General features: G+C 44.3%; 1 protein-coding gene across 6 annotated transcripts; it reads left to right on the forward strand.

Moving 5' to 3' along the window:
* Positions 1-1039: 1039 nt before the first annotated feature.
* VEZF1 (vascular endothelial zinc finger 1) lies at positions 1040-17817 on the forward strand. 6 transcript variants are annotated; one of them, XM_054535660.2, is made up of 7 exons: positions 1360-1485; positions 3940-4698; positions 6016-6710; positions 7492-7555; positions 8640-8823; positions 10078-10224; positions 14456-17817. In XM_054535660.2, exons 2-7 carry the CDS (start codon positions 4672-4674, stop codon positions 14881-14883), a joined length of 1545 nt encoding a protein of 514 aa, XP_054391635.1. In that variant the 5' UTR covers positions 1360-1485; positions 3940-4671; the 3' UTR covers positions 14884-17817. The 6 variants fall into 6 exon arrangements, with proteins under 6 accessions (XP_024091138.1, XP_024091139.1, XP_054391635.1 ...); XM_054535661.2 differs by having other exon boundaries at positions 3940-4151; positions 8622-8823; XM_063718814.1 differs by having other exon boundaries at positions 3940-4151.
* Positions 17818-25915: the final 8098 nt, after the last annotated feature.

Genomic DNA, 25915 nt, shown 5'->3' on the forward strand with positions numbered 1-25915 from the left:
CAGAGTTTATAAAAATATCACTGATACAGCCTGCCCCCTCATTTCCCTGCCACAGGAGATGTCTTGGACTAGAGACACTTGTTTAATAATAGCTTGTCTCTGATATTCCCAGTAGCTTCCCTCTGTGTGAGGAGAGGATAGAAATGTTCAGGACATCATCATACAGGCTCCTCATCTACAAAGTTCCAGTAGCAGTGACGCCTACACGGAAGACTTGGAACTGCAAACAGAGGCTGGGGTCACCTCAGTGACATCTGACGCTGTCCAACCAGAAGTTCGATTTTTGTTCTGGGGGTGAAGGAGGAAACAGACTGTACTAAAGGACTAAAATAATTTCTTGTCTATACTATCTCACTTGTTTTTATTTTTGGCGGGAGAGGAGGGGTGTTGGGATAGAATTTCACATCCTATCTTGGAGTGAAGGGGAGGATGGGGAGGCTCAGCCCTTCACCCAAGAATAACCCAGTAATGACATCTCTACGCGTGGGAAGTGTTTCCCTCCACACTGAGAGGATCTGAGGCTGCACCCCAGTGGGATTCCCTGCTTGAGTTGGAAGGCCATCTCGCCATGAGACGCATATCATAGCGAGAGCGCAGAGGGCTTAGCCGGCCAGGGAGGAAATGCCAGAAGGAAGAGAGACTCGAAGTCGAAAGGGCTTCCCCCAATTTGGAGGTGGGGACCATGCTGTGCATGAGCGACTGAAGAGCCGGGTGTCCGCCGTGGCCTGTGCCCTCCGCTGAGGGTCTAACAGGGACGCGGCGGTGCTGGACACCGTGTCTGAGTCACGGGAGACGGCCCAGCTGTGCCCAGCGGGCCAGCGCCAGACCCTGGCGTCCTCCATCTTCTCTCCTGAGCTCCCCCCTGCTCCAGCTGCCTGAGCCACGGACCGCAGCACCACACACCCCCGCGGGGGGGGACGCCGCGCCCCATCCCCGCCCCGGGCCCCACCCCAGCCCCCCCGCGGGGGCCCTGACCCCACCGCCAGCGGGCACTGGCTGAGCTCCGAGGCGGCGAGCCAGCAGCGGGGACGCCCAGAGGGGGTCCGGGCGACTGGGGGCGGCGGCGGCCGGGCCGGGGCTCCCCCCCCGCCCGCGCTCGCCGCCGCGGTGGTGCGTCCCGGAGGTTACCGGAAGTGGCCGCGCTCGGCGCTGCCATGTTGAGGAGCCGCCGCTGCCGTTGCCGCCGCCGCCGCCGCCGCCGCTTTGTTGTCGCCTCCTCCGGCTGAGGAGGCTCCCCGAGCGGGGGGAGTGGGGAGGAGGGGGGTCGGCCGCCGCAGCCATGGAGGCCAACTGGACCGCGTTCCTGTTCCAGGTACTGGGGGCCCCCCCGGGGGGGCACGGGGGGGACAGGGGGGCCGGGCCCCGGGCTGGCGGGCGGGCGGGCGCTCCTCCTCCCCTCCCTCCCGGCTCCGCTCTCCGGCCCGGCCTTAATCCCTCTTTGTTTTTCCGCCCGCCCGCCCGCCCCGGCGGAGCGGGGCTGCTGAGGTGAAAGGAGGCGGCCTCACGGGGTGCGGGGGAGAGAGCAGGCCTCGGGGTGAACCCGGGGGCCCCCCAGCACACACACGCACGCACACACACACACTCACACACACCCTTCCCTCCCGCTCTGAAGGGGAAGGGAGGAGGCCGGTCGCTGTCACCACCCCGCGGCCCAGAGAAAGGAGGGCGCCGGGCCGCTGGATAGCGCGGGCTGCTGGGCCATTGCGTGCCGGCACGGTCCCGCACGGTGGGGTGAGGAGGTCCCCAGGTCCTGCCCTGAATCTCCTCCCCGCCACTTCATCCATCTTTCGCTTGTTCTCTTTTCACCTTCCTCGTCTTTTTGTGTGTGTGCGTGCGTGTTTTGACTTTCTGACCCCCTCCCGTGTCCCCGCGAATAGCGGGTATCCCTAGGTTCCCCGCCACTCCCCCTCACCGCCACCACCCCTCTCGTGTTTACCCAGTTGGGGGGGGCGGATGTTGTAAGTGTGTGTCCCCTCCCCAAACTTTTTCACTGGATTTACATTTTTTCTTTCCCAAGTCTCAGCCGAGCCTTGGCAGCTGACACCTTCTCCCTCTGTCCAGCTCTCCCGCCGTCCCATTCAGCCCGGGGAATCCCCCAGCTGGGCCGGCCCGGAGCGGGGGGGGAGCGGTGGGGGCCGGGACTCCTGGAGGCCCGACCTTCTCCCGAAGCGCTTTTCTTTCTCGCCCACCTCGAACGTTTCCTCCAACCAAGTGGAGAGAGCAAACAAAGTCCGCTTACAAAGCCCCCAGATGAGTCACTCTCTGGGATGTTGGTCTTCGCTTTTTTGCAAGAAACTTGAAAGTGACTGTAGCCGATCTGTTTTGGCAATTCTCTTGCCCGCCCACTTTAGATGGGGGACCCCTGTTTGGCAGATCTAGGCTGGAACTTATTTTTTTCCTACTTCGTTTCTATTTGCAAAACGAAGCATTCAGTGGGCAGTAGCGATGAGCTCACGGGGAAACTTCGGAACTGGAGGAGGTTAGGAAGCTCGTCACTTTTAAGTGCGTTCTTCCCGCCTCTCTGAGTTATTTTCCTTTGAATACTTCGTGAAATCCCAAACGCGTAGCTGGGGCGCTTGATACCTTTTAGAACTAACAGGAACGGATGCAGAATTTTCAAAAAATTATTCTCCCAGCCACTGGATTCATCCTAGTGGAGTTAATATCGAGAATTGGATAACTCAGAAATTACCTATTGTGTAGACTGGCCTGTTGTTTTAAGACATATTTTTTCAAATGTGGGCAATTTGATCTTTAAGTAGTTATGGAAATATATCTGGGCTTCTTAAAATCGAAAATACCCAACATGGAATTCATGAACTTCCCCCTTTTCTCATTCTGATCAGTGTTGTTTTATTGTACTTTGATGAGCTTGCTAATAATGTGATAAACCAACTTGAAAATGCATTGGAAAAGAAATGATATATAACTAGCATGCATCCATCCAGGTTGGTGTAAAGGTGGCAAATACTTTCCCCAGAAAAAAGCTCAAATGGTTATTTTAAAATATGGGATTGATGGGCCCCTGAAGTGATTTTCATGTGATTAAAAACCATATTAAGCATGGTGTCTATAGAGATTGAAAAAAAAAAAAAGAGTTCTTCATGTAAAGGAAAAACCCATAACGCATCTTTGGAAAGCTGGTTGAAAAAGCTTTTGAAATACTTTTTTAAAGATTATTTTTCCCCTGGGTAAAACAAATGCCAAGCGTTTATTGATCAACTTTTTAATTAGATTTTATATTATTTAATTTTTTTCAGCTATTAAAATCTTTTTTTCCACCTGATGGAGAAGTATAAAAACAAATATTTAATCCTGGGCTTGGCAATGTGTGCAGTGAAATTTGTTGGAAAACTTAAAATTTAGAGCCGAGAGCAGTTGAATGGGTAAAGAGAATATTTCAGTCTTTTCTATGGAAAGGTATGAATAGACTTAATCAGTTCTGGTTTTAAGTAATTTTCACTGGGGATATGGAGTTAAATTATCTTGTTTGTTTCCTGGAGCATCCTGTTGAATTTATATTTTGAAACAATTTAATACCTGCTTGCTTTCCAGATAACTTGGTGGAAAGTGAAAGCTATAGCTATTAAAATGTTTGATGGATGATTCTTCTAACAGGGCATTCAAGATATGACTCACCGATGCTAATTTGTTCAGTACAAAATCTTTTACCCTCTGGCACTGGAGATTTCATGGTGCCATATCCTACTACCCTGGGTGATGAAATAACATTTCTGTTTTGTTTCTTGCCAGCCCCAGGAAAAGGAAAGCTTGGGCAGGGTTAAAAAGCCTTGCAGTTGAAAGAGATGGGATGTAAAATTAAAGCTTTGGTTTGATGATGCTAGTCAAATAAAAGCCTACCCAGAAGTTATATTTTTAAAATAAATCACTTAACTGAAGGCTGGCCGTGGTTGTTATTTTACTCTGTCTCTCCCCCAGAGAACAAGTTGGGAAAACCCAGTTCCCCCTTAGAAGGCTTCATGTAGAAGTGTGGGGATCCTAGGAATCCTCAGAGAGTGATTCCTGTAGTGGTTCTACAGCATTTCACCCAAGAAGCAGGGACCTGGTGTGACCCTCGTGTGAGAGTGCGCTTCAGCAATGCTGTAAAAATACTTTATGTTGCCACAGACATCTGAATTGGTAAAATGGCAGTAAGTGCTTTTAGTACTCCATCGTACTAATGGTTGTTTAGAGTTGAAAAATGCCTCTAAATGCTAAAAGTCTGAACTTTGTCCAGAAGATCTGCATTCCCTATTATCTGATCTGTTAGCCTTTGAAATTGTATATCTTCAGCTATTAACTATTTGTATACTGTATGGAAACTTGAGTATCCTACAGCCAGGTTGGAAAAGGGGTTACGACTGGAGTCCAAATTCTGTAAAGTTTCTACTGATGTCACCTGGGTAGATAGACCCTTACATTTACAGGAGCTTCACAAATCAGATTAAAAGCGGACTGTAATTTGCTAGGAGCAGTAAGTCCAGAAAGAGACTCATAAGTAACCACATAATTTCTGAGAATGCTTCCAGGACTCAAAGGGTGATTACATCAAAATTATTAAATTGAAACTGAGAACTCCGGATACCACACCTCCTAATCGTTTGGGGGAGACTACTTCCAGGCTTAACTGTTATGCCGCCATCAAGTAAACGTGGAAGCAATGTGTGGTAGATGTTCTTACCCATCAGAGGAGGAGCTGTGAGTGTGTGTGTGTGTGTGTGTTTCTCCTTGTTTTTTTGTCCTTAATCAAGTTAGCTGTGGGACTTGTGGTTATAGAGTAAGAAGGGTAAATAACTGTCTAAAGTGTCTTAAGATGATGGGATGGGCCCCTAGTAGGACATTGTATGCTTAAAATATTTGAAACTCCTCTTGAGTGTATGCATCTTATTAGGATTACAAAACTCAAGCATAGGGGCTTGGGCTCACTGTCAAGAGTTTCAAAAATAATGTTGGTAAAGAACAACATATTAGGAAGAACTATTTCAGGAATTTTTTCCATCATTTCCTAAATGTTTATCAGTATGGAGAATTTTGAAAGTATCAGAACCAAGAGAGTAACTACTCATAAATGTCAAGAACCTGATCCATGGTGAAATTTTGGTTTCATTGCGGCTAAAAGAATTTCCAGTGTGCAGCCTCCAGTTTTGGGAGTGGAGAAGCACATCATAACAGCAAATGTCTAATACTTTATTGAAACCCTACAACTGCGGAAGAAGATGAATATGAAAGGAATTTAAGTGTTTATAGTTTGTTTTTTTCGTTAGTCTGTCTTTGAGAGTTTGGGATTTGAACAGATAGTGTTGCTGAAAGATGCAGACTTCAGTATACAATTAAATGACCTGAGAAACAACTGACAGGTGTTTTGCTATGGGCTACCTTCACAGATGCCTTCCAGGTTGCTTAATAGCAGATTTTGTTTCAACCAAACCTTTTAGTAGAGTGAAGTGAAAACTTAAAGTTAACAACTAGCAAATGTATTTAGAGAACCAGATGTCTTTCATCACTTAGCAACAGCCCCTTCCTCAATCTGAGTTTTCTGATAGAAAGATACGATGCTTTTCTTCTGGATAATAGACAAATAGATGATTGTGTTATTGCGTGTATGTGAGTGTGTATGTGTGTATTGCTGCAGTAAGGTACTATTAAATACTTAAATCTGGAGTGGTTTTTTTAAGTAAGTTATTTAAACTTGGTTTCAGCACTGACAGACTAATGCAAACTGATTTCATCAGCTGGTCTGTCCCTTATGAACCAGGATAGTGTGTAGTTTAGTCAGCTGTTTAAAAGCAAGATCACTGTCAGCAACTTAGTTGGAAAAGTTTTGTGTCTGCACAGTGATTGTTCAATGCTTTGTATTGTGAGCTGTTAGAGTAACTAGGTGGTTGCTGGATTACCGCTGCAAAGTAGCTTATAGGTTCTTTGACTGTTTCTTCTGGTCTCTATTGCTGGAGCATGTTGAATTTCGAAGGCCATTGTGAGAGGCTGAGTTTCTGAAGTGTAAATGTTTGGTTTTAGGCCCATGAAGCTTCCCATCACCAACAGCAGGCAGCACAGAACAGCTTGCTGCCCCTCCTGAGCTCTGCCGTGGAGCCCCCTGATCAGAAACCATTGCTTCCAATACCAATAACTCAGAAACCTCAGGGTGCACCAGAAACATTAAAGGATGCCATTGGGATTAAAAAAGAAAAACCCAAAACTTCATTTGTGTGCACTTACTGCAGTAAAGCTTTCAGGGACAGCTATCACCTGAGGCGCCACGAATCCTGCCACACAGGGATCAAGTTGGTGTCCCGGCCAAAGAAAACCCCCACCACAGTGGTTCCCCTTATCTCTACCATCGCTGGGGACAGCAGCCGAACTTCGTTGGTCTCGACCATTGCAGGCATCTTGTCAACAGTCACTACATCTTCCTCGGGCACCAACCCCAGTAGCAGTGCCAGCACCACAGCTATGCCAGTGACCCAGTCTGTCAAGAAACCCAGTAAGCCTGTCAAGAAGAACCATGCTTGTGAGATGTGTGGGAAGGCCTTCCGAGATGTGTACCATCTCAATCGGCACAAGCTCTCCCATTCAGATGAGAAGCCCTTCGAGTGTCCTATTTGTAATCAGCGCTTCAAGAGGAAGGACCGGATGACTTACCATGTGAGGTCCCATGAAGGAGGCATCACCAAACCCTATACTTGCAGTGTTTGTGGGAAAGGCTTCTCAAGGTACTGCATTTTGCTTTGCTTTGCTTTGCTTTGCTTTGCTTTGCTTCATTATGGTATCAGTGTACTTCAGTTTTGTCTCCATGTGATCTAGAATGTTTATGTGAGAACAGATGTGGGCAGACCTGTGTTATTAGAGGAGATTGGTGATAGATAAAGAAGTATTAACACCTCCAGGTCTAACCCCAGTTTGGTGTGATTGACAAGTGGTGACATAGTGATTAACCTGTTTCTTTCACTTAACAAGTGCCTCGGTGGACTCAGGCTTTCATTTGGCACATGGATACTTATCACTGCAAAACCACCAGTTTTCAGTTCAGTTGGGGGACTAGACATGAGGCTCACTGTGCAAATTAAAGTAACATTTCTTTTAAGTTGGGATGACCTTGGATATTCTTAATTAAACTTTTAGAATGTTTTTTCATTTTTCCGAGAGCACCAGCATTTCACTAATTTTCATTTATAAAAGCTTTTAGAGTTAATATAGTTGTAGCTGTTTCTGGCAAGTGTTAAGACTAAAACTTCGGGTATTTTGTAATTGTAAAGAATCAAGACCTAATATGATTTGATGTTGACTAGGAGAGAAAATTAACAGGTAGAGGCCTAAGATTTTATTCATGGTAAGAGAGGGAAGGAGACTTGCACTGGGGGAGGGAGATTGGTAATTCTGCTAGCTTTCCCTAAAATGCACCCCTTCCCAATCTGCCAAGCATGTAAGCATCACATAAGTAGCATTTCTCTGTGTGTTCGATTATATCTTCTGTTGAAACTCTCTTTTTTACAGGCCTGACCACTTAAGCTGTCATGTAAAACATGTCCATTCAACAGAAAGACCCTTCAAATGCCAAGTAAGAGTTAAAATGACTTATCCTTAGTGTAGCACTTAATGCACATTATCCAGAAGGTCTGAGCCAGTTGAATCTCACCATTCTTGAATAGTCTTAAAATCACTGACCTGAGTAAATGTGGCCGATTTGACTTCTAGTTTTGTAAAATATAACTGACAACTTCTATTTCTGTAAAGCAAGATCATTTAAAAAATTAAGTGTGTTGTTTTTTTTTAAGCTATATTTCCCTTTCTTTGGGCGATAGTATTTTTTGTTAGGAAAAAAAGTTACAGTCTTGCAAAGGTGGTTGTGTATTTGAAATGAATAAAAGAATAAAGGGCTTTAATTTCTGAGTTGATTATTGAAGTTGTTTTAACTGTAATAGGAGAAAATAATGAATTTTTCTCCCAAATGATACCACTTACTGGATTTTTGTCTGTTATTACCAAATTGGAGCACTTTCTAGTTGTTTAAAAATCTATTCCAGTTAAAGATTTTATTTGACATCAATTATAATAATGAAAACATTAAGAATTTTGCTAAATCAAATGACTGTTTTAGGCATTGGTAATTTTAGTTTGTTGCTGGAAGTCTTTTAGTACATCTTTCAGTTAAGTTTGTTAATGACTGATTTTATTAAGTAAATGATTTGAATTCTAAGAAAGATCTAATTGGAGGAAGGAAGCTAGTGTCATTGAATGAATGCCTGCTGTGTATACCAGGCTCTTCTTAATCCACCAGTAATTTTGTGAGAGATGTTATTATCCCCATTTTACAGATGAAGAAGCATTTGGATAGGTTAACCAACTTGTTCAACGTTACACTGTTTAGTAAATTGTGGAGCTCAACTTAAACCCAGGTTTAACTTACCCTAAAGCTTACATTTTTTGTGCTACTCTGTGTTGATGTATTTTCTTCCTTCAAAATGGAAGAGTCTAAAATTTATCAAGTGTTGTATTATGATTATGATTCTAGGTAACATGCAATTAAAATTCAACTAGTTAGCTTGTTGATGTGGATAGGGTAATGCATAGAATATAACGTACTTCAAAATGAGTAGAACAGGATAGTCTATATTTAAAAAAAGTTTTCCTCCCTCATGCAGACGTGCACTGCTGCCTTTGCCACCAAAGACAGACTGCGGACACACATGGTGCGCCACGAAGGCAAGGTATCATGTAACATCTGTGGGAAGCTCCTGAGTGCAGCATACATCACCAGCCACTTAAAGACTCATGGGCAGAGCCAAAGTATCAACTGTAATACATGTAAACAAGGCATCAGTAAAAGTAGGTGGTGCTTCAGATTTTATTTCTTTTATATTTCAGATTGGTGAAATATGCATGTTTTCATAATGTATCAAAGGTATTAATATTCACCTTGCATGTTTCCTCCTATTGCCAACATGTGCAAACAGGCAACAATGGACAGAGTATATTAGTGTCAGAACTATGCTTTACTTTCATGTATGCAAACAGTGTTGATAAGCTAATAATAACCTTTAAGGTGAAAGCAGTGTTAATAAGCTTGCTTTTCAAACCCAAATCTATAGAGAAATGAGATATCATATCCACTTGCGGTTTAAATGCTTTGCTTGCCTTAAATTCAGAGTTGAAGATAGAATACTTGCATTTACCCAGGCTTTTTCTTTTAAGATTGCCCTAACCACTAGAAGAAGGCATTTTCCTAATCCTTTATTCTATCATATATGTGGTTTATGCAGTAGAAACATCAAATTCTCAAAAAAATAGGTGGCTACAAGAGAATGGGGAAGAAAGCTTAATGTGTGTTAATCTATCCATTTTTACTTCTTTGTAAGTACACTGGGTTTGTTATCTAGTATGTTGTACTTTATAAGCATTCACTTCTTTTTTTTTTTTTTTTTTTTTTTTGAGATGGCGTCTTCACACTGTTGCCCAGGCTGAAGTGCAATGGCACAATCTCGGCTCACTGCAACCTCCGCCTCCTGGGTTCAAGTGATTCTCCTGCCTCAGCCTCCCAAGTAACTGGGATTACAGGTGCACACCGCCATGCCCGGCTACTTTTGCTGCTTTTTTTGTATTTTCATAGAGACGGCGTTTCACCGTGTTGCCCAGGCTGGTCTCGAACTCCGGAGCCCAGACAGTCCACCTGCCTCGGCCTCCCAAAGTGCTAGGATTACAGGCGTGAGCCACTGCACCCAGCCTATAAACATTCACTTTTAGTGTACATTATTGTGGTCAAATAAAAAATTTTGTTGAATGTTGATTAGTCCTATATTAATATTATCAAACTTCCATTTTTAAAGACACTTGCTTTTTTTTTTTGATGGTTTTTTTTTATAGCAAAGAGTCCTTTTCTCTTTTATATTGATTTTCACTAGTTCTCTAGACTTTTTAGTGTTTGTTTATTTTGACCAATATAGACACAGCAGCAAAAAAGATGCACTTACTAAGAGCTATCAGGTTAAATGGTTAAGATCACAGAAGCATGAGAAGTCAATTTTGAAAAAAACAGCAAGTTTTACAGGTAAATACAGTGTTTTTGGTTTGTCTTTGTAATAGCATGCATGAGTGAAGAGACCAGTAACCAAAAGCAGCAGCAGCAGCAGCAGCAGCAGCAGCAGCAACAACAACATGTGACAAGCTGGCCAGGGAAGCAAGTAGAAACACTGAGACTGTGGGAAGAAGCTGTTAAAGCAAGGAAGAAAGGTAAGACACAGCTTCCGGTGTTGAAAATATGGCTAGAGAAGTGTTTTCATTTAGTATGCCAAGTGATCAAAGTAGAGAAGACACAGTTTTAGGAAATCTAGCTTAATGGAAACATGGAAATAGTGCATGCTGGGAAATATCTGGTATTATTGGCAATAAAGTGTCCAGATAAGTTATTACTAGGAATTAAAAGTTCTCAGTACTTCCTATCATGTTCTTTCTTTTGATTTACTTTTTGCTACAAACTTGGATCCAAATTTGGTCCTTTGCTATGCTCAGAGTTGCATTTTTATATTCAATTTGATGTCAACCTCCATGCATTATGGGCTTTTTTTTCCTTTCTAAAATATTCCCACTTTTAGAGGTGGATATCCTTGTGTGTACATAAGTTCATTTTCTTACACTGTGCTATTTTTGCTCTTTAGTGTTCTTTTTCATTGTATTATTTATTACATGTTTCAGATTCTGTAGTGTTGATGTCTTTTCTCCTGGTCACACCCTTAATCTCCTTCAGTCTATCACTGGCTGGCCTTAACATGTCTAGTCTGCTGCTGAGGACTTTACTGTAATTGTTTAAAAATTTTTAAATGGTTTGCTTTTCTCTCATGTGTATATCTTCTAACGAATCAGTTGGGGTATCAGTTTTCAACGTACTTTTCAACTTACTAGTACAGCTTTGGCTTCTGGACTATTGTGCAGCCATTTCAAATGAATCATTTTGTCAGTGTATCATGAGCCAAAGGACAGATTTGTAAATTCCTTCTTCCTCCTCCACCTCTGCAATGTCTTACTATGTTAAATGTTAAGGAATCCTCTATCTGTGTGCTCCTCTGTATGTAATTCCTTTTCTGTGTAGTTTCTTCCATCTTTTGCTTTCATGTAGTGTGGCTCTTCCCTTCCTCAGAGTGATCCCTTCTGTTTTTATTTTTATTTTTTTTCTTTTTTAGGCAGAGTCTCTCGCTCTGTCGCCCAGGCTTGAGTGCAATGGCGTGATCTCGGCTCACTGCAGCCTCCGCCTCCTGGGTTCAAGTGATTCTTGTGCCTCAGCCTCCCAAGTAGCCAGGACGACAGGTGTATGCCACCACACCCGACTAATTTTTGTATTTTTACTAGAGACAGGGTTTTGCCATGTTGGCCAGGCTAGTCTTGAACTCCTGATCTCAAGTGATCCACCCACCTCAGACTCCCAAAGTTCTGGGATTACAGGCATGAGCCACCACACCTGGCCAGAGTGATCTCTAAACCTCCTGTACTTGGATAAAAATAAAAGGAATAGCATTCTTTTTTTTTTTTTTTCTTTTTTTGAGATGGAGTTTAGCTCTTGTTGCCCAGGCTGGAGTGCAATGGCATGATCTTGTCTCACCACAACCTCCACCTCCCGGGTTCAAGCGATTCTCCTGCCTCAGCCTCCTGAGTAGCTGGGATTACAGGCATGTGCCACCACGCCCAGCTAATTTTGTATTTTTAGTAGAGACAGGGTTTCTGCATGTTGGTCAGGCTGATCTCGAATTCCCGACCTCAGGTGATCTGCCCGCCTCACCCTCCCAAAGTACTGGGATTACAGGCGTGAGCTACCGGGCCCCGTCAGCATTCTTTTTCATACATTTACTGGCATTGGAAGAAAAGAATGCAGCAGTCCGTATAGGCTTTTCATCATTCCTCAGGTGCTGCTTGTTCCTAGCTTTCATCTGAAGATTTGTCATTATTTTAATAAAATGTTTTGGCCAGATGTGATGGCTCACACCTATAATTCCAGCACTTCAGGAGGCCAAGGTACGAGGATCACTTGAGGCCAGGAGCTTGAGACCAGCCTGGGCAAGATGGCAAGACCCCATCTCTACAAAAACTCAAAAAAAAAAAAAAAAATTAGCCGGACGTGACAGTGCGTGTCTGTAGTCCCCGCTACTCAGGAAGCTAAGGTGGGAGGGTCACTTGAACCCAGGAGTTTGAGGCTGCAGTGAGCTACAATTGCATCACTGCACTCCAGCCTGGACAACAGATTGAGACCCCCCCATCTCAAAAAAAAAAACAAAACAAATAAACTTTTGTGTTAGAATGGGTAGAGGGGACTGGCAATGGGGAGGAAAAAGTGTAGTGCTGTGATAATTGTATAGTGGGTTGAAAGTATATTATGAAGGGTATTTTACTTAGAGAAGGAGTAAAAATGTTTAAGTCATAGTAAAAGGACACTGTTAGATTAAAAAGAAAACACGGAGGAGGAGGTAAGGGGGTCAGCAGATAAGAGGGTAAAAATTCTTTGGTCAAAGCAGGTGGAGAATATCCTCAGCAATACTCCCAGCACCTTAAAGTGAATTGGTTTTCTCTCTCATTCTCTCTCGGTGTACTCCTCTATTTGGTATTGTATTTCAGTTTGCTTGCACAATAAGACTTGATTGTTTAGCTCATCTTCTGACTTCCATGAAACAAAATGTTATTGTATTCCCATTCATAGCGTGAATCTCTCTTGAAAAGACCACTGATCTTAGAAACCTCTGTATTCATATTAGTAAATGTCACATTTTAGAGGAGAGGAGACTCCTGACCTGAAAATCTAAACTTGAATCTACAACGTCCCTTTAAATATTAGGCCTAAATAAGGTAACCTAAGTTTTCAAACCTGATCGACAATCATATTGTCTGGGAAGCTTTTTAAAAATACACATTTCCCAAGTTCCATCTAAATTTCACTATTGATTCTCCTGGAGTCCTTTGTTTTTGTTTTTGTTTTTGTTTTTTAAGTCCTCTAGATAGTTGATTTTGATAATCAGCCAGGTTTGGGAATCCCTGATAGGGAGAATGGTGTATGCCAAAGTTACATTGTATTGATCAAGTAAGGGCTGCTTGACTCAGGGGTCCCCCTGCGGTGATAAGACCTTTGTGGATCATATACAGATCTCTATCTTTAGTTCAAGTATATTTCTCCATTTTGATAGTCAAGTCACAGCTAGCCTACCCATCATTTTACTGCTGTTTTCTGGTGCTGAATTTTGTTGAGGGGTGGGTTGGGGGTATCACCTTGAAGGGAAGTATTTTTTAAGAAGTGTCTAGACCTGGCTCACACCTTAATCCCAGTACTTTGGGAGGCTGAAGTGGACAGATTGCTTGAGCCTAGGAGGAGACCAGCCTGGGCAACATGGCGAAACCCAATCTGTACAAAAAACACAAAAATTAGCTGGGCGTGATGGCATGCACCTGTAGTCTCAGCTACTTGGTAGACTGAAGTGGGAGGATTGCTTGAGCCTTGAGGGTTTGAGGCTGCAGTAAGCTGTGATCATGCTACTGCACTCCAGCGTGAGCAACAGAAGGAGACCCTGTCTCAGAAAAAAAAGTGTCCAGGTTTTGTTGGATAAGAAGGACCAGGGTCCTCTAACTCACTGCAGGGTCTCCTTGCCTAGCTAGTTCTCTTTGGTATGCTTGGTGGTATGTGTAATATGTAGAGTTAAAGATACTAGGCATAAAATAGGTGATTGTGTCAACATCAGAAACGAAGAAATGGGAGTGAGGAGAACATGAACTTACTGAGGAGTATTTTTTTCTTTCCTAATGTAGTTAAGAAACATAACCAGAAAGAATAAGATTATTTAACTGAAACATATTTCTAAAACTGAAACAAACAGATGATACTAAAATAGCTTGTTTATCATTCCCCAATTATGCATTTTTAAAACCTTAACAGAATGTGGCTTCATGTCTCAGGCTTTAACATACTTATTGAGTATGCACACCTCTCTCTGCTAGTTACAGTGTGCCTTACTAGAAGATTTTTCTGATTATCTGTTATTGTGTAACCATTGGCCCAGCTCTGTGTAAACAAGCTCTTTAGCCTGGCCTGCTGGAGGTTGGCTCTTCCCGGGAAAGTTTTTAGAACTCAGAGGAACTGCATGAAGTAGTAGTGAGAACACTTAGCCCTGCACTGCAGAAGTTAACTGATCCTCTCAGCATCACTGTGAGGTAGGTAAGTAAATCTGAACTTGAAACCTAAAGTGCAAGGCTAAACAAGTTGCATAAGTCCTTGCAGGAGGTATAGCATCAGAAGGTGATTCACACACTGGGATCCCTGGCCCCAAGGCTTGTGCTCAGAAAGATCCTCTGTTCTGTTGACCGCTTGATAGAAAACTGGAATTTGATTTATTAAATGTTTGACATTTTTAATGAAAAGAAATTGATTCAGAAACTGTGAATTTTGCTCACTGTTTTGAGAATCTAAAGGCCCTTTTTCTTCTTATTTTAGAAGCTGCTAACCTGTGCCAAACCTCCACGGCCGCTACGACACCTGTGACTCTCACTACTCCATTCAATATAACATCCTCTGTGTCATCTGGGACTATGTCAAACCCAGTCACAGTGGCAGCTGCAATGAGCATGAGAAGTCCAGTAAATGTTTCAAGTGCAGTTAACATAACCAGCCCAATGAACATAGGGCATCCTGTAACTATAACCAGTCCATTATCCATGACCTCTCCTTTAACACTCACTACCCCGGTCAACCTCCCCACCCCCGTCACTGCCCCAGTGAATATAGCACACCCTGTCACCATCACATCTCCAATGAATCTACCCACACCTATGACATTAGCCGCCCCTCTCAATATAGCAATGAGACCTGTAGAGAGCATGCCTTTCTTGCCCCAAGCTTTGCCTACATCACCGCCTTGGTAAACAGTATTATAAAATCAAAATATGGGTAAAAGTAAATATTTACCAGCAACTTAACTTTTAGTTGATTAAAGCAAAAAGTAAACCATGAAATTGGGAGATTTTATTACATTAGTTAATAAGAGTGTGGTAGCATTTTTCTCCAATTTGGCTGGGATTATTCAAAGTAGGGTGTGTATGTAACTTATCACTGGACCACTTTAGTTTAATCAGAAATTCCTTTTAGCTGACAGCATTGCTTAAACAGGATAGTAGTTGGCAAGATGAAATGCCAGAATTAAAACCAATCATAAGTAGAACCCACTTCAAAATAAAAAAAACAGCATTACTATTTCTAATCCCAAGGAATCACTTTATTGTAAACACTAGCAGAACTCTTCTCCCTATACAAGGTGGATGGCTGATTTTAACCTGAAATTTTAAATCCACAGATTGAGAGCTAGTGTAGAATTGTCTGTGTTTATTGTTTTTATGAGTAAATACATGCATTGTCATAATAAAATGCATTTCAGAGAATATGCATTTTACCTTTGGGAATATGTTAATTTCAGGCAGCATTCCCTATGGGAAAGGTGATACCAGCTCTGATATGCAAAGCATATGATAATTTATCATTCTAACTTCAACGTATAATAGGGATTGTGACCTGGTATTTGGAGATGTAAATATTGCTCAGCATATTAATCCCGACGGAATATAGCATTGTAGTTGACTTTTTAAAAAAAAAAAAAATTAAAAAAAATCTACAAATTGTGTTTTGCTAAGAAAAGCCTCAACTGACAGAGGAGAAGTCAAGTGTGTGGACAGGCAGGCTCCTAACAAACAGAGTCCAGTGGGATTCCTGTTTAGGAGCCAAGGAGTACTTTGGAACAGTTCAAATATATTGCTTTAAATTGGAAGACGCTGGAGGCACTGGGATGTGATATGCCCCTCTCTCTCCCAATCAGAGCCTGTTGATATTACAACAGGGACAGATGTGTTAGTTGCTCACTAGAGTTTATGTCTTATATTAAATTGTATACAGTTTTTATTCTAACCACTAACTAGGTAGTATATGCCCCTTCAGAACATGCAGAGTGTATCTTTTTTTAAATTTCTCCTTCCGTTTCTTAAGTATTGCGCAGATTTGTTCAACTTTGTAAATATAGACATCACTTTTTTTTTTCTTTGAGAAAACACTTGTATCAGCTTTGTGGTGTTTTCAGGGAGACAGCTGTCTGCATTCCCTGTAGAAACCCAGCAATGATTATGCACGTTGAGACATGTGCTTTTTATTTCTTAGCAGGATATTTTATCTCTGTACATAAAGTAGAAACCAAAAGCTAGGGAAACAGATACTCTTTACACCATCATGCCACACATTGTTTTTAAAGCATTGCGTTAAAAAAAAAGTTAACTAAACCAAGACGCTGTGATTTTTTTTTAAGTTGCAATATGTTTTTGGTTTTTTTCATTTTCTAATCATTGCAGTTAAGAGAAATGGAAATTAGTTGTGTTAATCTTGCAGAATGTTTGCAGGACTGACTATCAAACTGGATGATTTCCGTTTATACCCTACTGTGTCAGTTCAAGCATCAAAACACCTTGCATCTGAGACAGACTTCCTACATCAGGGACGGGTATCTGTGTGTCATTATACAAAACAGTTCTAGGGGGTTGAACTACATAGTAAAAAAATAAAATAAATAGTACTTAGTGTAAAATAATTTTATAAATGATCTTTTGTACTTTAGGACATTAAATTGTACAACTTTTGTATATATAAAAGCTTAGGAACTTTCTGTTTAGCAGGAAGGCAACACATTCCTACACTTTTATTGTATATGTTTGTTATAATGTCCATGTAAACATGCCCTATGTTTGTGCCTTTTAATTAGTTTGTCTCAATAAACAAAATGTAGAGAAAAATATGTAGCTATGACTTTGTTACAACTGTTCTTATCCACAGTACGAAAATGGTTTGTTTTTAATATGTAGAGCATTATGTGTGGACTACTGGAAGGACTTGTGTAGGGAAAGCCCAAGAATGACCCTGCTGAGGCCTGGATTGGGAGGCACAGTGGCCACATTTGGAGGAAGTTCACATTTCCTGGCATGCAGACCCAAAACTGGGTTCTGGCTCTGCCTGCTGGGATCTGTTATCTCTGGTGGGCTGGCAGTCATAATTCACGATTCAGACAGCCCAGGCTTCCTCCACAGTGGTCCAAGGAGCAGTCCTCAGTGGGGGCAGGTGTGGGCCCTACCCCTAAGCTAGAATGTGGTTGTCAGAACCCTGAAAGTATTAGTTCTAAAAAAAAAAAAGATATATACTAGAAATAATTGTTTTATCGATTCATTGTGTAATAAACAGGAGTGAGACTTCATTGTATGACTTCAGTTAAAATACTATTTTGTATGCATTCTTTATTCACTTAAGAAGCTTGTCTGCAATAATAAAGCCACGTCATGTCTTCTTTTGGGAGGGAGAGAGTCGATGGCAGGAGGGGGTTTTGGGTGGGCCACTGAAAAGGGGGACTGAATAGGTTGTGTGATGAAATTCTCCTGTGTCTTGGAACTGGAATTGAGTTTCGATGTTGATGAACTGATTCAACCAGGTGTTGAAGGCACGACGGCCACTGCTCTACGAAAAGGCAGAGTATGTTTTTCCCTTCTGGTTGTAACCTGGTTGAGAGCTTCCCCTTTATCAGATTGGCAGCTAAACAGTTGTATTAGATAATCCTTAAATCTGACATCCAGCCTGTTACGCTCTAGGGCTCGCTGCTTGGCCTGCGTTTGCTTTTTATTGTGTATCCATTCCCCTCCTACGGTGTGCTCCTAAATGAAGGTTTCTATGTAAGCAGATGATGATTTTACCTGTCAATACCAGCACTGTATTACTAACATGCAAAATACTGCAGATTTATTTTGAAAATTAAAGTTAACCGGTCACAAATGTTATGATGGATTGTTTAATACCTCAGAAGCTTCATCAGTTTGCTCTGATAATAGAGAAATTTTTCAAGTACTTTCTTTTCAGGTGTGCACATCTCAGTATTGGGTTGGAGAGAGAGGGAGGGACCAGTATCAGGCTGGTTGGAGGGTGGAAGGGCACCAGACTGACTGCCTTTGGTAGGTGCACCCTCCCAAGCAGCTCAGGTAAGGCCCAGGAAGCTAGGACTGGAGGTAGTGGCCACAAGTTTAGGTCCCTGTCCTACCCAAAAGAGAAGATGGGTTTAAAACATTTCTTCTCATGCTCTAGGACCCAATTTCCTTAGTTGAAAGGGGCATTAAGCTGGGTCCCTTGCCCATTTGTGTTCAACTAGATTTATTAGATGTCCACTGAGGACCAACAATGTGCCAGGCACTATTAGGCACTAAGGGGCATGAAAAGTTGATTAAGACATGGTTGCTGCCTCCAAGGAGGCTGTTAAGGGAGATAGGACGAGTGATGGTATCACCAAACAGCAAATCAGGATGAATGTGACACTTCATTCAATGAAAAAGTTTTGGATACCTACATCTGTTTTATATAGAATTGAGGCCTTCCAAACTTCCTGTATAATTGTCTTAGGCCTTTAGTGACTCAGTGAACACAGCTGGAGGAAAGTGTTCTTCGTGCTGTGTTTGTCCTGGGAACAAGGGAAGTGTTATTTCACTGAGTTGCTAGTTAATCATTGCAGTCCCGGCTGTTTAGGTGTCTCCAGTCTTCTCAAGGGGCCCTGTAGTTTGGTCCTCTCTGAATAGACCTGGGTTTAGGATGTAGAGGGGATAGTGGAGGTTTTCACTTCAGTATCCTCAAGGATCATTGGACCAAAAAGTCCAATCTGTTCATGGGACAATAATCAATTTCTCCTCCCTGCCCTAATAGGTCTGGCCATCAGTCTTGCACTTTTTCCAATTCCAATTTCTCCTTAAAGAGTCTTGTATCCTGAAAGAATGCCTTTTGTCCCTGGTTTGGGTCTGTAAATCTCCCCCACAGCTGGCCTGACATTGGCAGATTACTGGAAAATCTCCCCTTGTAAAAATAGGGGACTAGGCCGGGCACGGTGGCTCATGCCTGTAATCCCAGCACTTTGGGAGACCAAGGCGAACAGATCACAAGGTCAGGAGATCGAGACCCTCCTGGGTAACACGGTGAAACCCTGTCTCTACTAAAAATACAAAAAATTAGCCTGGCGTAGTGATGGAAGCCTGTAGTCCCAGCTACTCAGGAGGCTGAGGCAGGAGAATGGCGTGAACTCGGGAGGCGGAGGTTGCAGTGAGCCGAGATTGCGCCGCTGCACTCCAGCCTGGGTGTCAGCAAGACTCTGTCTCAAAAAAAAAAAAAACAAAAATTAGGGGGCTGGCAGGTTAGTGTGTAATGATCCAGGGCAGAATACTGACAGAGTTTGTGTGTTAGTCCAGATTCCAGCTTCTTTTGGCTGCCCACCTTTGAGCAATCTAAGGCCCATGTAGTACTGAAAAAAGGAATGAAGGGTCGTGGGCTTTCCTTTGGATCTTTGCATGAGGTAGCCCTGTCCTTAGACCTACCCATTAGGGGTTGGCTAGTTAGCCTTCCTCTTCCCAAGATAGGCACTTAACCCAGATCTTGGCCCTGGACCATGAAGGTCAAGTACACATCACTTTACAAAAACTGCCCTGGATCACTTGAGGCCAGGAGTTCAAGACCAGCCTGGCCAACATGGCAAAACCCCATGTCTACTAAAAATACAAAAATTAGCTGGGCGTGGTGGTGCAAGCCTGTAGTCCCAGCTATTCAGGAGGCTGAGACATAAGGATTGCTTGAACCTGGGAGGCAGAGGTTGCAGTGAGCTGAGATTGTGCCACTGCACTCCAGCCTAGGCGACAGAGCAAGACGCTGTCTTAAAACAAACAAATGAACAAAAAACCGCCCTGTTAGTTTTTGTTGTTGTTGTTGTTGTTGGTTTTTGATATGGTGTTTCACTCTTGTTGCCCAGGCTGTAGTGCAATGGTGCCATCTCGGCTCACCGGAACCTCCACCTCCTGAGTTCAAGTGATTCTCCTGTGTCAGCCTCCCAAGTAGCTGGGATTACAGGCATGCGCCACCACGCCCAGCTAATTCTGTATTTTTAGTAGAGACAGGGTTTCTCCATGTTGGTCAGGCTGGTCTTGAACTCCCGACCTCAGGTGATCCATCTGCCTCGGCCTCCCAAAGTGTTGGGATTACAGGCGTGAGCAACCATGCCCGGCCCCGCCCTTATAGTTTTTATCATGACATGATAAGAGAAGGAAGTTTTATACTTAAGATTCTCTACCCGGCCAGGCGCGGTGGCTCACGCCTGTAATCCCAGCACTTTGGGAGGCTGAGGTGGGAGGATCATGAGGTCCGGAGATAGAGACCATCCTGGCTAACACGGTGAAACCCCGTCTCTGCTAAAAATAGAAAAATTAGTCGGGCGTGGTGGTGGGCTCCTGTAGTCCCAGCTACTCGGGAGGCTGAGGCAGGAGAATGGCGTGAACCCGGGAGGCAGAGCTTGCAGTGAGCCGAGATCGTGCCATTGCACTACAGCCTGGGCAACAAGAGTGAAACAGCATCTCAAAAACAAACCAACAACAACAACAACAAAAACTATCAGGGTGGTTTTTTGTTCATTTTTTTGTGTGTGTTGTTTTTGAGACAGAGTCTTGCTCTGTCGCTCAGGCTGGAGTGCAGTGGCGCGATCTCGGCTCACTTCAAGCTCCGCCTCCCGGGTTCGTGCCATTTTCCTGCCTCAGCCTCCCGAGTAGCTGAGACTACAGGCACCCGCCACCACGCCCGGCTAATTTTTTGTATTTTTGGTAGAGACGGGGTTTCACCGTGTTAGCCAGGATGATCTCGATCTTCTGACCTCGTGATCCACCCGCCTCGGCCTCCCAAAGTGCTTGGATTACAGGCGTGAGCCACCGCGCCCGGCCCATTTGTTTAAGACAGCGTCTTGCTCTGTCGCCTAGGCTGGAGTGCAGTGGCACAATCTCAGCTCACTGCAACTTCTGCCTCCCAGGTTCAAGCAATCCTTATGTCTCAGTCTCTCTGTCTGTCGCCTGGAAAAAAAAAAAAAAAAAAAAGATTCTCCTGTCACTACTGACTTGCATCATAATTTCAGAAGTCCTCTTCATCTCTATCTTAAATTGACATCCCACCTCCCTCCCAACCCCTAAATAGCTCTTTCAAGATTACATAAAATAAGAACTTAAAATCACGACTCCTTTGTAATGTATGTAACTGCTAACCACGTAGGAAGAACTCTCATGAATGGAGTTTCCTTAAAGTGAGGTCCACCTGCATCTGGCTGTGTCAGAAACTAAAGAAGGACATTTGAGGAAAATATTCTGTTCGGCCAGTGAGCTATTCTTTTGGCATGACAGCTGAGAGGATGAGGAGATCAAGGGGAATGAAAGGGAGCGATATGCCCTTCCAATGACTGGTCCAGCAGCTCTCTCTGGCAGTCAGTGCTCAGGCTAGGCTAGGACAGATGTACCAATTCTAGAAGCTGCCCATGGAGAAGAGAGCCATCCTCAAAGACTGGGATGGGAAGCCAGGTCTTTGCCAATCTTAGGGACAACTGGGGACTGCCAGAGGCTTATTATCCCTACACAGTCAGCCAGACAGATCTGTTTTGAAGGAGCTTGGTTCCCCAAGGTGCTTGCCCATGAGCCAAAGAATTCTTATCTTTGTTAGTGGCAGGAAAAGAGCTAGAGAGAAATCAGTCTTGCATGTATATGGAGGAAGAAAAAGGGGAGTCTTGGAGGTTAGGAAGAGGCTAAGGAAGGGAAGAGAGACATTTTGGAGGAAATGTTCTTGTGCTACCTGTGGCATCACTCCCACCCTAACCACCCTCTCCATGCACCTGCCCTGGGCTAGACATGATTACTCAAGGAACTTGGAGACAGGCTGCTAGTCCGAGCCAGCTGTGATGATTTGTTTCAGCCAATAGGCAGGAAAGACGATGTGCTTTTCTTCACCAGATAAAGGAGAAAAGGCCGGGTGCGGTGGCTCACGCCTGTAATCTCAGCACTTTGGGAGCCCAACGCAGGCAGATCACGAGGTCAGGAGTTCAAGACCAGCCTGGCCAACATAGTGAAACCCCATCTCTACTAAAAATACAAAAATTAGCTGGGCATGGTGGCGCATGCCTGTAATCCCAGCTACTCGGGTGGCTGAGGCAGCAGAATCACTTGAACCCGGGAGGCAGGGGTTGTGGTGAGCCAAAATCGCACCATTGTACTCCAGCCTGGGCAACAGAGTGAGACTCCGTCTTAAAAGAAAAAAAAAAAAAAAGGAGAAAAATCAGTAGCTGAAGAAACAGGCAAGATTCAAGTAATTAGGAGTGGGGAACTGTGAACCACTTCTAGCTGGAAGAAGTAGGGTACCACCCTTTCCTGAAATCCCAGAGCTCTGTCCCAAAAGAGTAGGTCCTGATTCCAGGGTGGCCCTGTCAACGTAAGGGAAGTTCTGTCACTTTGTCAACACCAGAGACTCTGTGGCTATCAGGCACCTCTGAGGGAGAAGAATGGGGAGGGGGGAGTCTTTGGGAAGAGAGAGAGAAAGGAGACAGAGTCATTGCTTCCGCTGTTTTCTAGGCCTAGAATGCCCTCCCCATAACCAGCCCTCCAACATTCTCCACTGTGAACCCCTAGACATGCAGAAAGTGTAATTTAAATGTTGCTTCCTCTGAAAACTTCCCCTGCCTGAACTAATGTCAGGCAGTTAGTTTATTCTTCCTTGGTATAGCAGGAATAGGTGGGAGATATCAAAATAAAGGTGGAGGCAGTTTAGCACCCCCAGAAGGGAGGCTAGTTTCCAAATTGGACCATAGCTTCCAAAAGTTTTGCTACATTCCTAAATCTCTGATTCCAAATTAGTGGGTTCATGGCAGCCTGTGATTGTTGCTGATTTTGCCCTGTATTGATGAATCCCAATGTCCAGGAGACCTGAAACACAACAAGGAACAAAGTACCAAGGCCAGAAACAGGAGTAAGCACCAAGGTAAGTGAGGAGGGCCCGCAGGGGATCCAGAGCAGAGGGCGATTTGGCATAAGGAACAGCTGGGAGGTGCTGTAGTTTAGGGTTATGATCAAGAGCAGAAACTTGGAATCTGAGAGGCCTGGGTACAAATCCAAGCTGTGCCACTTGACGCTATGTAACCTTCAGCAAGATATGTAGCCTCTCTGTCCTCTGTTTTCTAAGCTGTAAAATAAGCATGACAATAAATCCAACCTAGTAAAGTTTCGTTTTGTTTTGTTTTGAGATGGAGTTTCGCTCTTGTTGCCCAGGCTGGAGTGTGATGGTGCGATCTTGGCTCACTGCAACCTCCGCCTCCTGGGTTCAAATGATTCTCCTGCCTCAGCCTTCAGAGTAGCTGGAATTACAGGCACGTGCCACCATGTCCGGCTAATTTTTGTATTTTTGGTAGAGAGAGGATTTCACCATGTTGGTCATCCTCGTCTTGAACTCCTGACCTCAGGTGATCCACCCACCTCGGCCTCCCAAAGTGCTGGGATTACAGATATAAGCCACTGCACCTGCTCCTAGTAAAGTTTTAATCTGAAGCATGTAAAGGGCTTAGCCCAGGGCCTGGTACAGAGGATGGAGCCTCGAATTCAATGTAGCCCATCTCTATCTGGTCCTCCTATTTCCAGTTTGGGTCATGGCAGCATCACTTTGCTCTAAGGCACCAACTGCATCCTCTGACAGACCTGCAAAGGAGCTGAATTGCCTTCCTGCATTGCTTTCTCACCTCAGATTTTGGGGGTTGGCATCCAGCATAGGGAACAAGCTTCATCTGAGGAATGAGAAAATGAGACGGATGGCACATCTCCTGAAAAGCAGCTAACTGGAGGCTGACCAGAGGTGTGGCAGGCCAGAGGTGTTCAGATTAGACCACGGAAGAGTCACCAGGCTGGGAGATCCGATATGTGCATATCTGGGGATGGTGCATCCTGCTTCAGAGAGGTCATTCCATCTCCTTCATTCTCCACATTCACTATACCCAGAGAAGGCACCTGTACAGCTTCCCCCCGCAATCTCACCGTCCTGACAATCAAAGAGTTGTTCGTCCTTCTCTAGCTGCAAGCTCAGCACAGGCCAGACCTCCTCTTTCCTTCCTAAGAAGAAAAGGAACACCACCACCTAGCCAGGTGGGATGAGGGAGAGAAGCCCAAATGCTTCTAGCCCGCTCAGTCCAGACTCAGCCCTCACAGCTCCACCTCCCCTCCCAAAGGCGTCAGGGACTCACTGATCCGAGAGAGGAACCAGCCCCGCAGGGGACAAAGCAAATGTGAGTGTTGCCATGGCTGGATCGGTCACCCTGCTGTGGAGCCTAAACTGGCTCCACATTGGCCTGGCATTTGGCGCCCGCCACCATTTGGCGCCCGCCACCATTTGGCCTGATCTACCCTGCCGGCCTCCTGGCCTCCTCTCCGTCTCTTTCCTCCAACGGTAGGGCTGGAGGGGACCCGAGGCAGACAAACAACTCTTGGGCGTGTGGGCCCCGCCCGATACTAGAGCATCGGCGGGCCGGGATTGGCTGATATCTCCCGTGTTCTGATTGGGCGGGCGGCGGCCTGTATCTCATTCACAGAAAGCGTTGCTTCTCTCCTGCTGGAGTTTTGGACCTCGAATGCTGCTTCACTTTCCGCACTCTGCACAGTAGCTGTACTCATTTGATGTAAATAGATACAATTCAGTTCTATGGTTTCCGCTGATGACGTGCCCCCAAATGCAGTGTTGGCCCCTACAGGGATGGCTGAATCTGTCCGTTTATTGTATCCCATATCCAAATCACAGCTGTACGAGTCAATGGGACCAGGCTTATGGGAACTGTGGGGGCTGCATTTTGCATACCCAGGTGAGGCCACGGTTTGTTTTGTTTTGTTTTTTAGACGGAGTCTTGCTCTGTCACCAGGCTGGAGTGCAGTGGCGTGATCTTGGCTGACTGCAACCTCCGCCTCCCAAGTTCAAGCGATTCTCCTGCTTCAGCCTCCCGAGTAGCTGGGACTACAGGCGTGCGCCACCACACCCAGCTAATTTTTGCATTTTTAGTAGGACGGGGTTTCACCATGTTGGCAGGGATGGTCTTGATCTCTTGACCTCGTGATCTGCCTGCCTCGGCCTCCCAAAGTGCTGGGATTACAGGAGTGAGCCACTGCGCCTGGCAAGGCCATGGTTTTATCCCGCGAGACCTTTTGCTGGGTTAGGCTTTCACCGACTTTCGCCGGCAGTCCTTTCTACCATTTACACTTGTATTTCATATTTCTTTGTCTTTAATCATGCTGTTCCATATACTAGGAAAGCCTTCTTCTCATTCACCTACTTTTAAAATGTGGCTAAAGTTCCTGCTCGCTAGGACTCCTGGAGAAAAAGCCGATTGCAGAGCTTGGGCAGGGAAAACACAAAGTGAGCCTGGAACATTCAATATATATTTGGAAACAATTACAAACTTACAAAAAGTTGGAAAAGTGAAGATAGTCCAAGAAATACCTATATACCCTTTACCCAAATCCACCTATTATTAACATTTTATCCCTTGCTTAATCACCATATGGGGCCCTATCCAATTTTTTTTTTTTTTTCTGAACCATTCCAGGGTTTCACACATCATAGCTCTTACCCCTAAATATTTCTGTGTGTATTTCTTAAAAATAGAGATATGCTGTTACACCACAGCACAGTTATTAACTTTATACACTTACATTTATATAATACTTTTATTTAATCTACCATCCTTATTCCAGTTATTAGGTGATGTAGTTATGTTCTTTTCTTTTTCTTTTTTCTTTTTTTTTTTTTTTTTGAGATGGAGTCTTGCTCTGTCGCCCAGGCTGGAGTGCAGAGGCATGACCTTGGCTCACTGCAACCTCCGCCTCCTGGGTTCAAGCTATTCTCTTGCCTCAGCCTCCCGAGTAGGTGGGATTACAGGTGTGTGCCACCACGCCCAGCTAATTTTTGTATTTTTAGTAGAGACGGGGTTTCACTGTGAGCCAGGATCGTCTCGATCTCTTGACCTCATGATCTGCCCGCCTTGGCCTCCCAACATGCTGGGATTACAGGGGTGAG

This window comes from Pongo abelii, chromosome 19 (assembly GCF_028885655.2).
Source record: "Pongo abelii isolate AG06213 chromosome 19, NHGRI_mPonAbe1-v2.0_pri, whole genome shotgun sequence".
Lineage (NCBI taxonomy): Eukaryota > Metazoa > Chordata > Mammalia > Primates > Hominidae > Pongo > Pongo abelii.